At 35.2% G+C, this 17,357-nt stretch overlaps 1 protein-coding gene across 1 annotated transcript; it reads left to right on the top strand.

Annotated features, from left to right (window-relative positions):
• The first annotated feature begins 5,233 nt into the window (after window positions 1-5,233).
• LOC125651778 (15-hydroxyprostaglandin dehydrogenase [NAD(+)]-like) lies at window positions 5,234-11,733 on the top strand. The gene is made up of 7 exons (XM_048880534.2): window positions 5,234-5,353; window positions 6,424-6,547; window positions 6,655-6,761; window positions 8,948-9,044; window positions 10,939-11,015; window positions 11,245-11,390; window positions 11,490-11,733. Exons 1-7 carry the CDS (start codon window positions 5,264-5,266, stop codon window positions 11,602-11,604), a joined length of 756 nt encoding a protein of 251 aa, XP_048736491.2. The 5' UTR covers window positions 5,234-5,263; the 3' UTR covers window positions 11,605-11,733.
• The last annotated feature ends 5,624 nt before the right edge of the window (window positions 11,734-17,357 follow it).

Here is a 17,357-nt window from a genome sequence, read left to right as displayed (position 1 = left end):
GGGGGGTATATAGGAATCGCCGTGCTTTCCATTGCACAAGGGTTGTTTATAATCAAACGGCAATAGGAACTCCTCGAATGTCTCGCGCACTCGACATAGATATGTGAGTGCGCGAGACATTCGAGGAGTTCCGATTGAATCAAACGGTACAGTGTACATCATAACCATGATCTAAGGTTTGACCAAAATTAAAGTGGAAGTTTTTGTGTTGATCATGGCTTTATAGCACAGAAATATTATAAAATAAGCGCTGCTTAGCACAAAAAGCTGTGCATGGTCAGACGATGTGTCCTGCGACCTTGAACCAAAGTCACTGGAAAAACAAAATTTATAATTTTTCATTCGGGTTATAACTTTGAAAAAGTGAATATCATAATGAAAGGTAATCATTATTTTCATAACTCCTATAAAGAATACAAAATTAAGAGTAAGGCAAACACGGTCGCCTGGATATACCACAGGTGGGATCGGGTGCCTAGGAGGAGTAAGCATCCCTTGACGACCGGTCACACCCGCCGTGAAGCCTATATCTTGATCGGGTAAACGGTGTAATCCGTAATCAAAATCAAGTGTGTAAAGAACGGCCTAACAATTGGTATGAAACACGTTAGACAATATTTGACCCAGTAACAGGTTGTGTTGGTAAATTACATCGATATAACGACTATAAAATACGCAAAATGCTGACTTTATACGAAAGTGTTGACACGCCTGTAGAAGAGACACTGAACGCTCATATCCAGATGGATGTGCGTTGACCCTGGACACAAGCATAGTCACTAATGAATAAAGTTTTTTAAAATTTGTGTAGGCCATAACTTTTTTTTTTTTTTTGTATTATATACGTCCCTTTGAGAATTTTTCACTCATATTGTGACGTCACCAGCTGAAGGTGAAGTACCACAAATTTAGACCTATGCTTAGCGGTTAGGGCCGTAGCAATAAGGGTACTTTACCGCGCCAACGCTTGTCGCCACACGGGACCTCCGTTTTTAAGGTCATATCCGAAAGACCTAGCTGTGATTCTCATTTCTAAATGCGGAGTGTTTGGCGAAGGAGCAACCACTACCTACAATGTTCATGTAAGTTTACATCTTGTTTTGAAGCGGTCATGACACGAGTGGGACTCCAACTCACAACCTCCCGGTCACGAAGCGAAAGAGAATACATAATTAAATAGGAAATTACCTTGATTACTTTTTAATCCGATTGATTAAATTAAACTATTTGCAGGAATTAGTGTATAACATATATCTTGATATAACAAAATACATGCTTTCTATTCCTAGGCGATATCCAAAGAATACGGCATATAAGATATATCTTTTTAAAAGAATCTGTCCACCTCAAATCATTTTTTAAAAGCAACATCGCACATGTAAACAAATTGTCTGCCTCCTTTTGAAGAATTCCATTTGACATTTTTCTTCTTCAGTTTTTGATTCCGGCATGTTTGTTAGTTTCCTTACTGTAGAGTATTTATTGCTATTTTATTTACCAACGTGATGCATTTAGAGCAATTTTAATCAATGTGTGAAAAGAGTTCAACCGAATTCAGGACGTCTCTATCCTTGAAAGCTCTGAAAACAAATACCCAGTAAACAATAATTTGATCAATTTGACTTAATTCAGTTTGCAACATTGCTACTCACTTTGTACAGAAATATGTGAAAACAGGGACCTTCGATTTGTCTGTAGCAAGTGTCCCTGAGTAGCGGCATGGCCCTCTCCCTGGGTCATTTGAATAAAGTCAACAGAACTAAGTTGGTTAGTGGTATATCGTTTAATGTCCCGCTCGAGAATTTTTCAATCACATGGAGACGTCACCATTGCCGGTTAAGGCCCCGTGTCACAGCAGGTGTGGCACGATATTTTAAAGATCCCTTCCTGCTCAAAGGCCGTAAGCACCGAGCAAAGGTCTAAATTTTTGCAGCCCTTTACCGGCAGTGGTGACGTCTCCATATGAGCGAAGAATTTAAACAAGTTAAACATGCATTCATCCATTACATGGGATATTTTATTGAACATCGAAGTCAACGGAAAACTAATAACACATGTTTACTCCATCACAACTTCCTATATTTGTGTAGAAATATTCCATTATCACTTGTAGGCACTCAACGTACATGATATTTATGTCTTTCAACTGATTCGATACACGAGAGCATGTTCTGAGTATGATCAATTTTTAACACAAGGTAGGCTACTGCCAATGAATTGATGTTACTGAGTTTTTACAATCTCGTTTAAAGTCATTCTATGGTCGTGGTAATGATCTAATTTGCAAATGTATCTATCACTGGGTCGAATGTTATCTTGTGTGCTAGGCCGTTCTTTGCGAACTGACTTTGACTACTGATTACACCGATTACCTGATTAAGAACAAAATACCTGACCAGGATCACGGCGGTTGTCATCCGTCAACAGTGGATGCTTACTTTTCCTAGTCGCCGGATATCACCGCTGGGGCGTCTCTTAATTTTGTATTCTTTGTAGGAATATCTAATTAGGAGATTGATCACTGTTTGATATCCCCACTTGTTAATCTATATATTCCTGATACATACAGTATTTTTACTACGTATTACTCCGTTTACATGATCAAGATATGGGTCTCACGGCAGGTATGACTGGTCGACAGGGGATGCTTACTCTTCTAAGACACCTGATCCCACCTATGGTGTATCCAGGGTGCCTTGTTTGTCGAACTCTCTATTTTGTATTGCTTATAGGAGTTATGAGATTGATCGCTGTTCGTTATCTTCACCTTTCATACACTCAGTATTCCTAGACGTACAGAATAATGCTACAAACTTCCCATGGTTTCAGATTCTGAATCTTATTTTGTTTTTCTGCACGGCCTTGACTTCTGAACTTTTTGCTATGATGGTATCATATGTACATGGAAATCATCAATATCTGGGATAGCCAGTCATGAAAGTCGGAAGATAAAAAAGATTGAAAGCCACCCTTCTCGATAACGTACACAGAATGAAGTAGGCTTAGTGTCCAGGGTGTTCTATTGGTGAGGACTATTATCGGTGGTATTTCTGTTCTTATATATTCAGTACATTATTATGTATTCCATGTATGAAAATTAAAATATTAAATATATATATATATATATATACAGCACAGAAAATTTCACTTCATTTGGATACACACTTCCGCCCCTATCCGGGGTTGAACTCACAACCTGCGGAACCAAATCTCCTAGCAGCATGTAACCAGCGCGCTAGACCGCTCGACCATCTAGGCAAGTCATAGTTTTACCTATTCCTAGCTACTTCATTTTGATATTATTTTATGTCTTTTTTTCTTTATGCATTTATTTTTGTTTGGTTTTAGTTTGATTTACATGTAACGCGCTTTAGGGTAATTGAGTTAATTAGATGAAGTGCTATTTAGATTTACAATAATAATAACGATGATGAATAATATTATTCATAAATTACCAAGAAATATTAGATATGCTTTAGATAGAATTACAAAAGTGTTCACTTGGCATTTTAGTTTTTGGTGTTTTTTGTTTTGTTTTTTTTTGTTTTTTTTTTTTATAGTGGATGGGGTGTTATGACTGAAATGACGCTCTAGTGTGGATGTAGTGCAATATGAAAAAAGGTGTGTAATAAATATATTATATGAAATATATATAGGCTGCAGTATCGTGCGCGGATTTAAAGGGGCGTGTGTCTTATTGCATAACTGTATGAACTCCAAAATCGTCGGGTTCGAAGGTTGACATTAAGTAATTTGTATTGCATATGTAATCATATGATTATGTTTCAATGAAATTTCATGATTTCGGGGAGGCATTGGTGATGTGATGTAATGAGGTAGCTGCGTCTATGATTTCGGAATCTGGCGAACACCAAGGTTATATAGGGTGAATGATATTCCTATCATATATCATTATGATAGTGTACTTTATACTCATGCTAAATAGGCACACAATTGGTGCAATGCATTTTCTATGCGTTCAACATTGTATGATAATGTAATGTTAAACATGTCACCAAGAGGATCCGGGTTATAATAGGTCCTCAGTACCCCTTATTTCTCGCAAGAGGCGACTAAATGGGGCGGTCCTTCGGATGAGACCACAAAAACCGAGGCTCCGTGTCACAGCAGGTGTGGCGCGATAAATACTTCTCCCTGCTCAAAGGCCATCTAGGCGCCGAGCATAGGCCTAAATTTTTCAGCCCTTCACCGGCAATGGTGACATATCCATATGAGTGAAAGATTTTCGAGAAGGGCATTAAACAATATACAATCAATCAATCATCAGATAGGAAACACTTTTATTACACATCTGATATAGGACAGCAACTTTTTTTTGTATTCTTAGAAGATAGGACATAGGGTTGTTTTTTTTTAAAATGGTAATATGGAATGCACCGTTCCCAACCCCTCAATAAATACTGACCGGTACCTAATTTTGGTATTCAGGAACAGATTCGGGAATATTTATCGTGGAGACTCGTATTCAAAGCTCAGCATTTTAACTTAAAGTTTCACGGCCCTGTACCTGGTTATCTGCCCTTCTAGTGACTCAAGATAAAATGCAATGGTTTACTCAACTTTTACTACGAAAAGATATCAAAACTGAAGCTTGAATCATTGATTTATTCAGAGATTTTAGATAGTGATAAATCAGAGTAATCGTGATCGTCAATTGCTTTCTCTGAATGGTCTACAACTTAAATAATAACATTTGTACACTTTTTATATCTAAAACATATAATCAAATACAAGGCGAGCACCTCCTATCTCATTCATAAAAAAATTTTCTAGTGAAATCGGAAGTCATTTTTAACATGTATTTAATTCAATTTTACTATTTTAACCTGGTCTAATATGGAAAAGGGTCTTGTTACATGTATTTCATAAACCAATTTGGCAAACATGAACGTTATGGGCACGTGCACACAGTTTAACTGGTGTTACCCATGTCGTACAATATACAGTACGTGCATTAAGCGAATTCATGTAATAATCTTCCCAACAATAGTCAAGAAAATCAAGAATAATGATGTAAATAATAAAAGTTCCGAAAAATATTTATTTTATCAAGATTATCTTTGTCAAAATCCTGCTAATTAAAATCATTCAAAATTTATCTGTTAAATCAAATCAGTCAAGCAAAACAAGTTTTTGCTTTAGCTCTTTTTCTAAATCACATGAACACCCGGGTAGATCCGCCAATGTTGTATTGACAATTTTATACACCCGAATGAACTCTTGAGCCCGATCGAAATTAGCAATGTTTACAGGTAAAGTTGCACTAATAACCGGTGCGGCCCAAGGTCTGGGAAAATCATTTGCGGCAGCGTTACTGCAACAAGGGTGCAAGGTAAAGTTACTACTTGTTTTTACTTTATTTCGGAATTAACATTACGTCATTAACAAGCAGGTAAATTAAAAGGGCAAAGTTCACTTAAAATGCAAACGTTCTATAGATTGAACTTTGACCTTACACAGGTCAGGCTAAAATGCAATAAATTCCTTTGTAGACCTACTGAAAACACAATGATAAACTCATCGTTATCGCTATGATTTCTTTCGAGGGTTGAATTTCATATTTTTGATGGAAGGCTAACTTGTATCACATCTTGCATTTAATTGTAGGTAAAACATGTTTTGCCCGTTCCAGCATTCTAATGATATCATAGCACTATACTTAATCTAAAAATAAATTTGTTGAAAGGTCCCAAGAGCCCGTTTTTCTGCTATTTGGTTTTCAAGAACGTATTCTATTGTATGAATATACAAAAGAATCTGAAATGAAATTCAGACAGTTTCTTTTTTCTGATTGATGCTTTTGCATGTGTCCTTATATGATATCATAATAATGAATTTTGATACCGAAATTGTATGACCAGTTCGTACCAAGTGGCTTATTTTGTATCCATAAATGAAATTAACAAGTCGTTTATAAATTGCTAGACCGTTGTATACTGGTAGTTTGGAATACCTCAAATGCATGCATTATACGACATGCATATTACATGTACATGTATGTCCTATTTTACCATCGTAAAGTCATGGTCAATATTGCCTGCATGAGTATCTCCGTAATGGTATAAATATTGTAGATGTGATCTTGAAAACATTAATTTTTCAGTGCTTAATGTCAACTTGGTTAAAGGGACATGTGTTGACCACCGTTTGTTCCAAGTAAAAACCTGTTCTAAGTGTCGTATTGTGTTATCTGAATTGTAAATGCATAAATCATATAAAATTTTATTTTGTACAATATGACAAGTTGTCGGATTGTAATTTTCGTATTACCCAGTAAATTCAGAAATAACAATTTTCCTTCAAACTCCCTCACAAATGTATGCGATATATTTAAGTGTAAATAATAGGCAGAATATTAGCAACGAAACTTGTCTCGCATTTTAATGGTCCTTCTTGGATTAGGTTTGTGTTGCTGACATCAATGATGTAAAACTGCAAGGAACCCTGAAAGGATTTCAAAGTGTATATGGAGAAAATTGCGTCATATCTTCCAAATGTGATGTCACGAATGAGCGAGATTTCGAAGGTAATATATTACAATCGTCCATTTCTCTATCATGTTTTATAAATAAAGCAACTGTTCTATAAATGTGTTTGTTATATAGCCAATTAATTAGTTCGGTTATATTCTAGAAACTTTCAAGCAAGCGAAGTCATCTTTCGGTCAGATAAACATCGTGGTTAACAATGCTGGGGTTGTAGACGAAGAGAACTGGCAAAGGTGTTTAGATATCAACCTAGTAAGTCATGTTTAGACATCAACCTAGTAAGTCATGTTTAGATATCAACCTAGTAAGTCATGTTTATATATCAACCTAGTAAGTCATGTTTAGATATTAACCTAGTAAATCATGTTTAGATATTAACCTAGTAAGTCATGTTTAGATATCAACCTAGAAAGTCATGTTTAGATATCAACCTAGTACGTCATGTTTAGATATCAACCTAGTAAGTCATGTTTAGATATCAACCTAGTAAGTCATGTTTAGATATCAACCTAGTACGTCATGTTTAGATATCAACCTAGTAAGTCATGTTTAGATATCAACCTAGTAAGTCATGTTTAGATATCAACCTAGAAAGTCATGTTTAGATATCAACCTAGAAAGTCATGTTTAGATATCAACCTAGTAAGTCATGTTTAAATATCAACCTAGTAAGTCATGTTTAGATATCAACCTAGAAAGTCATGTTTAGATATCAACCTAGTAAATCATGTTTAGATATCAACCTAGTAAATCATGTTTAGACATCAACCTAGTAAGTCATGTTTAGATATCAACCTAGTACGTCATGTTTAGATATCAACCTAGTAAGTCATGTTTAGATATCAACCTAGTAAGTCATGTTTAGATATCAACCTAGTAAGGCATGTTTAGATATCAACCTAGTAAGTCATGTTTAGATATCAACCTAGTAAGGCATGTTTAAATATCAACCTAGTAAGTAATGTTTAGATATCAGCCTAGTAAGTCATGTTTAGATATCAACCTAGTAAATCATGTTTAAAATCTAGTAAGTCATGTTTAGACATCAACCTAGTAAGTCATGTTTAAATATCAACCTAGAAAGTCATGTTTAGATATCAACCTAGAAAGTCATGTTTAGATACCAACCTAGTAGGTCATGTTTAGACATCAACCTAGCAAATCTGAATGACAGAGATGTTTAGAAAATAACCTAGCAAATCTGAGTGACAGAGATGTTTCAACATCAACCTAGCAAATCAGAAATGACAGAAATGTTTCTACATCAACTTAGCAAATCTGAGTATCAAAAATGTTTCGACATCAACCTAGCAAATCTGAAATGACAGATATGTTTAGCCATCAACATAGAAAGTTGATCAAAGTGACAGAAATGTTTAGATATCAGTCTAATACGTTTGAGTAATATAGATTCTTTAGCTATCAACATAGTAAGTCAGAGTCGCAGACATGCTTTAATTAGCCAACTACAGCGTAGTAAATACGTATAACATGGATATGACAGCCGAGCATGTAATTCTGTGTGACATATATATTTATATATCAACTTAGTAATACTATGTCACCGATGTTTAGATATTTGTCTGCAGCTGCATATACCTAATTACATGTATGAAAAGGTGAAGATAACGAATAGTGATCAATCTCATAACGCCTATAAGCAATACAAAATGGAAAGTTGGACAAATACAGACTCCTGGGCATACCAGAGGTGAGATCAGGTGTATAGGATAGGAGGAGTAAGCATCCCCTGTCGACCGGTCACATCGCTGTAATCCTTATATCTTGATCAGGTAAACGGAGTAATCCGTAGTCAGAAGTAGTGTGCCAAGAACGGTCTAACAATTGGTATGGAATACGTCAGACAGCATTTGACCCTATGACAGGTTGTATTGACAGACTATATCGTTATAATAACCATAGAATTTGTGAAATGCTGACTTTAAACGAAACTGTTTACATGTATATAATACAGCTTTTTCATTTGTGATCGTCAATGCGATCTTCCTTAAGGAGATGTGACACCTACAACAATGGTACAACATTATGGTATATGTCCTCATCTTGATTTTTTTTGGGTAGAATTTGAGTTTGATTACTGATTTTCTGTGAAAAGCATACGATATGTATTATAATTTAGTGGCGTTGAAAACTTTTGGATTTATCTTATAGCATAAAAATTACATGTACAATTTTCTTGATCTCCTGATCTACAGTTTGGTAGCCAACCGCTTTAATTCTCGGTGCTAATTAAATTAGGTAACAATATTGAAAGGGAAAGGGATAAGGAAAATATTAGCATTGTTGATTTACTCATTTGCGATGTAATTGAAACATTGTGTTATTGGCAGTGTAAAACAGGATGATATTACTTTTAACGTACTCCAGTAACTTACATGTACATATGATTACTAGAATTATCAAAATTATTTGTCCAGGTCAGCGTCATTAGAGGTACTCTGCTGGGCCTTAGATATTTGAGGAAAGACTGTGGAGGTACTGGAGGTACCATTATTAACGTCTCATCAATGGCAGGTAACACGCTTTGTTTCGCCTCTTGTCGCTATATCAAACATTGGATACTAGATTACCAAACTATGTGTAGTATTCCTGTATACCATATACAGTATAATTTGTCCAAACCGGCCCTGAGTACTCCGTCACTCTGTCAATTCCGGCCACAAAATATAGTCCCTAACATTTCTTTAACAAATCCTTTATTAATAATTCCCTGTACTCCGGATACTGCGTATTCTGTATATCGGCCGGCTTACACAGTTCCAACTGCTATCAATTAACTTTAATTATCCTGTGGAAACCGGCCCCTCGATGATACACCACCCTAATTGTTGCGGTCAATTGTATTCGGTGTACACAACGTCCCAACTGCTCGTAATTAGCTCTAATTATCGCATTTAAACCAGCCACCCCACAATGACCAACCTGTCGGTATTCGGTCGATCACACGCGGTGTACACAAAGGGTATCTCAAGGGAAGCCACAGGTAAGTAAAAGAGCGCAACTGGCGAGGAGTCACGATCGGTTTAAAATAAAACCTGATTTTTAGGGGGTGCACTTTTCAATTATGACAGCACCACGCACGAGGTAATGGCGCTCCCCTTAACGACAGAGACGAGAACTGACATTAAAAGACAAAGTTCAATTAATCGATGAATTCGATACATTCTTGGAATGAAACAAAATCGGCAACAATCCCGTTATGTTTTCCAAAAGCAGGGTTTCTCCTCGTGGACTTCTCGGAGCTCTACGGCGAGTCAGACAGTGATGATATGCAGTTAGTTAGCACAACTCGCCATGTCCAGTCGATCAATCGGCATTGCATTAGTTTCCGTTTCACAAATTGAGACAGTTGAAAGCGATACATTTACAATGAAAGCTGGGAAAGACAAATTTTAAACGAACACAACACAAACTTGACGAACGTACATAATGTAGCGCTTGATAACGGCGATGATGTAGACGAAATCGACAATTTACCAACAGAAAATTGCGCGAATAATTCCCAGATTTTAAACTGTTTAATAAAAATTGAAACTTTTTCAAATGCACGACAATAAAACACTGACAGTTATATTTTTACATTTTGAATTCTTATGTGATATATTAAAACGTTAGCAATCATTACACACGTATGCATAGATAGTGAATACAAGGGAAGCAACTCTCATTATTGTCAACATTCTGCACTCCGGACTCTGTGCAAACCGGCGAATTTCTTTGGAACCACACATAGCCGGTTTAGACAGATTATGTACATGTATATATATAGATTTAAAGATCAGTTGAAATCATTAACGCACAGCCTTACAGCAGTATATATGATTTTATTATACTTTCATGTCAAATACTCGAACCTGATTGGTCGAGAAGCATTTGAAAAAACATATTGTTACCCTTTGAGAACAAAAAACACGCGCCCCAGGGTGATGGTATCTAGCAACGGGTAACAGTACTTGACAACGGGTGATATTATAAAAAATTATCACATGCGTCAAATTTATGCGCGTACGGTTCGCCGTAGATTGCTAGACGACGTCGTTTGAGCGTTTGTAATAAACGCGAGTACCCGCATCGAAATACGAAATATCGCATGACAGTGATTGATCAAATGTCAACAGACGTAAGTTTTTCTGCTTTCCAGTTTACATAACATTCAGTATAATAAAACAAATATTGCATGTAGTTGAGGGTAACATTGAAATTTTCACCCCTCGAGAAACCATTGTCAACCTCGGCTACGCCTCGGTTGACAATGGTTTTCTCGGGATGAAAATTTTCAATGTTACCCTCAACTACATGCAATATTTATATAGTGGTTCCTGTGTTTTTAACGTTTCTGTACAGAGGTATATCTGGGGGTTTACGTATCAGTAGAGTAGTAGTATGATTGTGGTTTCTACATTTGCAGGGATTTTTCCGGTGGAGTATTCGCCCGCCTACTGCGCCAGCAAACACGGAGTAGTTGGATACACCAGGAGCTGGGCGGTATTTTTTTAATCGAGAAAATGTTAAATCATGGATTAAAACTAACATAATTTTCTAAAAGTAAATTATACATGTAGAATAAATGTACGAATATATGATTTTTGCTTTGGAGAAGATAAGTCGATTAAAACCAAAATAAAGCTGCTAAGAAAGAATCTGCATTTTTGTGAAACGAAAGTTAACTCTTTAATGGTATGTAACCTGCATGTTCTGTATATGATGAATTTAGCTTCATCCCGATGTTCAAAGAAATGGTGTTCGCCTGCTCTGTCTTTGTCCTGCATACACGAAAACGAATATATTGGACTACAAACCCAAGGATCCTGGTGATCTGGAATTGGTCCAAAAATCCATAAAGACTCTGGGTATCATGAGGTAAATATCGGAATGTTTTACGATCAATTCACTGGGAAACTGCAATGTATAACAAAATCTGGCAACATATATACATGTATGCACATTTTATCTTTTTAGGGTGGAAAAAGTCACTGATGCTTTTCTCAAGCTTTTGAAAGATGAGGACAATAACGGAAATGTCTTGTCTGTAACAAATTTAGGCACACAGTATTGGAAAATGGCAAAAATGTAAACTGTAATGTCATGCGCAATTGGTGAACTTGCAAATTCATCAAGTTTTCTGTCCATTTGTATTTATATCAGATATGAACTTTGATTTTAAAAGAGAATTTACAATATATGATGTTTATTTACCCAACCATGAAGTGTAATTTTTGATACAGGAACTATACATTGTCCTCTTAGGGTCGGCATCGCTTCCTTTACTTGTTTGGGACACAGGAACCTAAATTGAGGCAACCTGCCTACGCAGTTTTGTTAAGTAGGGCCATATAAATATGTCAGAGGAAAAAAGCATTATAAACAGATAAATTGTTGACAAATTCTGTACACACAACCCTTATATACCAAAAAAAAATATGTATATATAATTAAGTGCATATTGACCTCCCATGCATTTTTCACCAGACCGACAGTCTCTACATCAGCTGTATATCACGTGATCAAATATCAAGATAAAATCGTACCGTGTATGTATAAATCGTTCCATTGGCACGATATCCAGATATCAATGCAAGTTGAAGTTAATATAACTTAAAAACATATTAATTTCTTTATTTGAAAAGTGATGAGAGCAAGTTTATCGTGACTTGTAACATGTCGAATTTTTGCATTGAATATGCAAGATGCGGCGATTTTTGCATATACGAAGTTGAATCTAGCCTGAAAAACATGGTTTCTGTTGAAGCCACAACTTGCTCCCCTAACGTTCCATTTGCACTGAAGTTCACATGTCACATAAATCAAACATCTCTCATTAAAAAACCTCGGGGTGTCGTGCCATTGATGAAATTTGTATATACGGAAACCCTGTTTATGCAAATCAGTTCATTGTGAAAGTGCAGATTAGGGGCGATATCAAGATCACAATATAATATGGATATTACTTTAGCATGTATGTTATATAAAGAAGAAATTGAAAATGTTTCAATATCAAAGAAAATTAATATAACCCATTTGACAGAAACTTTTACACGATTGCGGTTTATTGTTTGACAGCGGTGGTAAATAATGAAAAAAATATTTTGATATTTCCAACCGCAAAAGGAATGTAGATATGTACGTCATGACCTTCATCATGACGTATTTTTCATTGTGACGTCATGTAATGTGCCAGTGCGGTAAAGTACTTTTTTTTTTTACAGCACTGGTATTTATCAAACTTCCACCAGAGTTCGTTTGCAATCGTAACTACTCGGCTATTTCCGTAACCGCAAATGAACCTCGTATGTGGATCGATGCCATCAGAGTTGGTTGTTATGTATACATAAACGTAACTTTGACGTCACAGTCGTACGTTACACTATGACACGTGAACTTTCAAATGCATCTAAGATATTATACACATCTAAGGTATTGTACCACTATCAATTTCCACTTACATGTTCATGTATTACAGTGAATAAGACGTTAATGATACCAAAACTGAATCTGTGGTGAAAATATAAATAACATATTATTCAGGGATTCGGTTCTGGCCTTTTAACTCTCATCCACGGGCGCGCTTCCGGCGAAGAAATGCATCGATTTGATGCAATTCTTGCGCCGATCCACGTCCGAGTCTTCTTACCGGTTACGGAAAAAGACGAGCGCGTGATCCGATTGAGTTCGTTTGCTCACAAACCAAACGCCAAACTCTTCCACTTAGGCAATATGGGATAGCGATTTCTTAGGCCTCGTATACTGTGACGTCACTGTAGAATGACGAAAAAACATAACGTCAAACGTAAACAACTTTCAAAACAAGAACGTAAACATCAAGTTCATTACTTTACACAATAATTTGAACAGAGTCTCCCTACTTTTTAATTATCTTTTGATCATTTTATGTTTAAAATAAAATCCATACTTTAATATTAATGCTCTTAATATCAATATCTTCAAATTTTTAACTGCGAACTACTTCTTTGGTGTTATTTGCCTGCGTGATAATCACGGACTCACAGTATACAAATCTGTATATTGTGCTGCGTCACATAGGAGAGGTCTATTCGTAGATGACGTAATGAGGCCTCGACGGGGAGTTTGTGGTATTTATGAGGAAAGCCTTAACTCAGCCGCGTATGAAATTTACGAATAATATAAACTCGATTTGCATTATTTTTAACTTGACTTAACAGTCCTTTGATTTGGACAGAGAATAACCATCACCAGTGGTACATGTACATGTAGAGCATGCTATAATTAATCAAAATACTGAAAGTACTGAAAATTGTGCTAAGCATGTGAATTCCGACATTTACATAGAACATGGTTTGATACGTTGGGAACATTAACGTTTTACTTGGTATAATATTCGTGATTTTTTAACAACAATTCTTATGTGCCATTGATATGCATCACAAACTGCATGAAAAGGGATGCACGGACTTTGTACAGGGTGGAGGATTCTAGCTACTGTATTAGTGATTATACCCGGTGCACGAACTTTGTACAGGGTGGAGGATTCCAACCACTGTATTAGTGATTAATAATTATGAACATGCTTGTACTCTTACTATAGGAAAATTTAATCGTTTCTGTCAAAGATTCAGTGTATAAATCAACAACAAAAAAGATATTAGAATAACAATCTTTTCTTAAATGGTAAGCATAGCTGCAGTGCTTTTACCTAAATGTCACAAGTTGTATATTGGTGCCATTTTCTAATTTTCGGTTTATTTCAAATAGAACTTAAAATTGAAGTCAATGGTAAGAGCAAGTCTTATTAGAAAATTTCTAAAAGAAATTATATTTTCATACAAATCTCTTAGTAGAAAGTTGCATACACTTTCTCTATATGAAAATATGAATTGAAATTAATCATTTACCACACACCGTTTTAGAAAATTAGATTTTTCTTATTTTTACAAAGGGCAGATAACTCTTCAAAAAAAGTTTCAAAACCAAAAAAGGTCAGCTTCTAATCATTTACCGCCAATACCAGTCATGTTTAGTTTAGTTTGTTTTATTGAAATCTTAAGAACGTATCATTGGTAAGGTACAGTTATATAATTATCAGTAACAATATACTAGTGAGTATAACCATGTGAAAAGAATCATGTGACGAAATATGGAGGATCCACAAACATATCATATCTTATAAGTTTCTTAGGCTCAGTGCCTTTATCAAAAACCTTGCTAAATTACATAATGCTTTTCTGTTTCCTATTGAAAAAAGTTACACAAGTTTGAACATGGATGGTCGACTAAAATAGTATCGTTTGATGTGTGTTTTTCGTAAATCGAAATAATAGGCACATGACAGAACAAAATGGTATTCGTCTTCAATTTCATTAAAATCACATTTCTGGCATTTTTGAGACCTTGCTATGTTTGCGTATCGACCCTTTTCTATCAACAGCTCATGTGCAGACATTCTAAGTTTACTCAATATTGTAGTAAAAAAAATTAGTAAACATTTTCTTAAATAGTACTGAAGATAAACCCTATCAGGTACGCTGTGGATGCTTGTATATATTACATTTTGTATACCTTTCAAAAAATCAATGCATCTCTTGTATAAATAAATCATTCAACAATTGATTACAACTAGAAAGAAATGCTGATTTCTTTTCAACATGCTGGTTATTCCAAACACATCCAAATCGTAAATTCTGCAGTAAGTTACTGACATCAGGACACATCTCGTGTTTTCAAAGTATACATAATTATATGCATTTTGTCTTCTTTATGCTTATAGAAATTAATTGTAATAGTTCGTTCGCTGAAGTATTGCAATAATTGGCCACAATACGGACTTAAATCTAAGCCCCGATTTCAAAAAGCCTAGTTAATTAGATAGGTAGTCACGTGGTACAGTGACGTCATATGCGACCTTCGTCGGTCAACTTGTTGTAAAAGTAGTGTTAGATATTTTTTAAAACCCGGGTTTTAGGGGCCTAATTTATTTAACATGGATAACATTTAATTCGATGTTGACAAATTTCCCGAGTCTTATATCTTTTACCCACCAGTGCATACAAATAGCGACCCAAATATAGTGAGGAAAACGAGTATGAAATCTGCATTTGCGAGTAAATAATGTTTACATGGGATCGCTGTTTAAACACTATTTGGTAATGACATTTCTTTAAACAACTGTAATTAGCGTTGTTGCTTTTCTAAAATAAACAGTGCAATTATTATTAAATTTATTTTTGGATAAGTTAGATAGGCCTAAATTATGATACGATTATGTATCAATGACAACTAGGCCTGCTGTCATGGGTGCATTTCGAAAAGAAAAAAATTAATAAAAATGATCAAATTTATATTGAAAATCACAATACTTTTAAATTATTTTATTCGAGCAATTTTATTAATCATTATTTTTTTTAATCTACATGTTGTTACTTAGGAAGTGGGAGCGCGGCGTGCTGTTGTTACGTTCGCATTCCTTAAAAAAAAGGAAAGCATATAATTCCATTCAAAGTTGGGAAATATCATATTTTATTATTTATAATTGAAAGTTCGATTATCTTTTATCTTTAAATTTCTTTTTTTAAAACTACCAGTTGGTGGAAACCAACGCAACGTGAGCACATGTTCTGCCTACATGTTGTTACAAGGTGAATGTCAGTTGGTGCGAGTGTGTATTGAATTTGAGAGCAGAACGGAAAGCATATGCCGTAGCCCTATATGTAACAGTGCGTAGCTTCGATATAACTATTTTCTCTCAGTTTATCTACGTCTTTGTCCAAGTGCTTGTTTGAAAATGTACAGGGACATATTCTACTGATTTTTTAATGGCAAAGTCGTTGTGCCGACAAAAAATATTCACGTCTTGTCCCTCATACCTTCCTTCGAAAATTGAAAAAAAAAAATACAGTCCAAATCCTCTCTCCTGACAGCAAGTACACCCTTAAACGGCACAAAACACCCCAACGCAGTTTTATTTACAAGCCGTTAATGTGATAATTGGGTTTTTTGTCAATTAAATCTAATCTGTTTATGAAATGGCTAACAACTGTTTTCAAATCTTCTCGCTCGAGGTCGCATATGACGTCACAGATAATGGCACGTAAAATATCGAAGAAAATATGCATATCACAAGATTTGAATTTCATCGCTTTCAAACTCGAAAACTACGCAAACTGTTTGATTTAAAACACATGTAAAGTAGTTTTAGGCATGAAATGAATTAATTTTGCTGAAAAAAATAAAAAGTTTAGAAACATGCGATGTGTCCTTTAACCAGTTGTGATGTAAGTCAATATCTTCAAACATATGATTATACAATGGTTTCAAAATACAATTGTCTGTGTCTAAAAGTTTAACCAAATATTTCAAGATTGGTTGTTTTCTGATAATACTTAAAGGTAATCTTCCCAATTCTGATAATACAATAAACTTTGGTGTACTTTTTTTAACATGCATAATTCTCTTACCAAATTCTAAATGTACTTTTTCTATAACTTTGGCAGTCCAAAACCCCCAGACTTCAGAGCAGTTACTCAAAACGCTACTTACATATCAATTACATGTAATTTAGTTAACATGGTTTTCCTTCCCTGTGATGTTAAGATGTTTTGAGTTCTAGTAAATTTTCCATTATAAAAAATATTAACTCCCAAATGACTAAAACTATCCACTACATGAATTTGAATGCCATTATAAGACCATCAATCCTGTGTGCTTAATTTAGAATTGTTTCTAAACACTACAATTTTTGTTTTCTGTACATTAACATGTATGCTCCATTCGTTCCTATATTCAGATAATTTATCCAACATGTTCTGTAATACGTTTCTACTTTCAGCAAATAATACAGCATAGAGGAACAAA

Source organism: Ostrea edulis, chromosome 5 (assembly GCF_947568905.1).
Source record: "Ostrea edulis chromosome 5, xbOstEdul1.1, whole genome shotgun sequence".
Classification (NCBI taxonomy): Eukaryota; Metazoa; Mollusca; class Bivalvia; order Ostreida; family Ostreidae; genus Ostrea; species Ostrea edulis.
The sequence above is the reverse complement of the archived record's forward strand: the minus strand, read 5'-3'. Positions and strand labels throughout refer to the sequence as shown.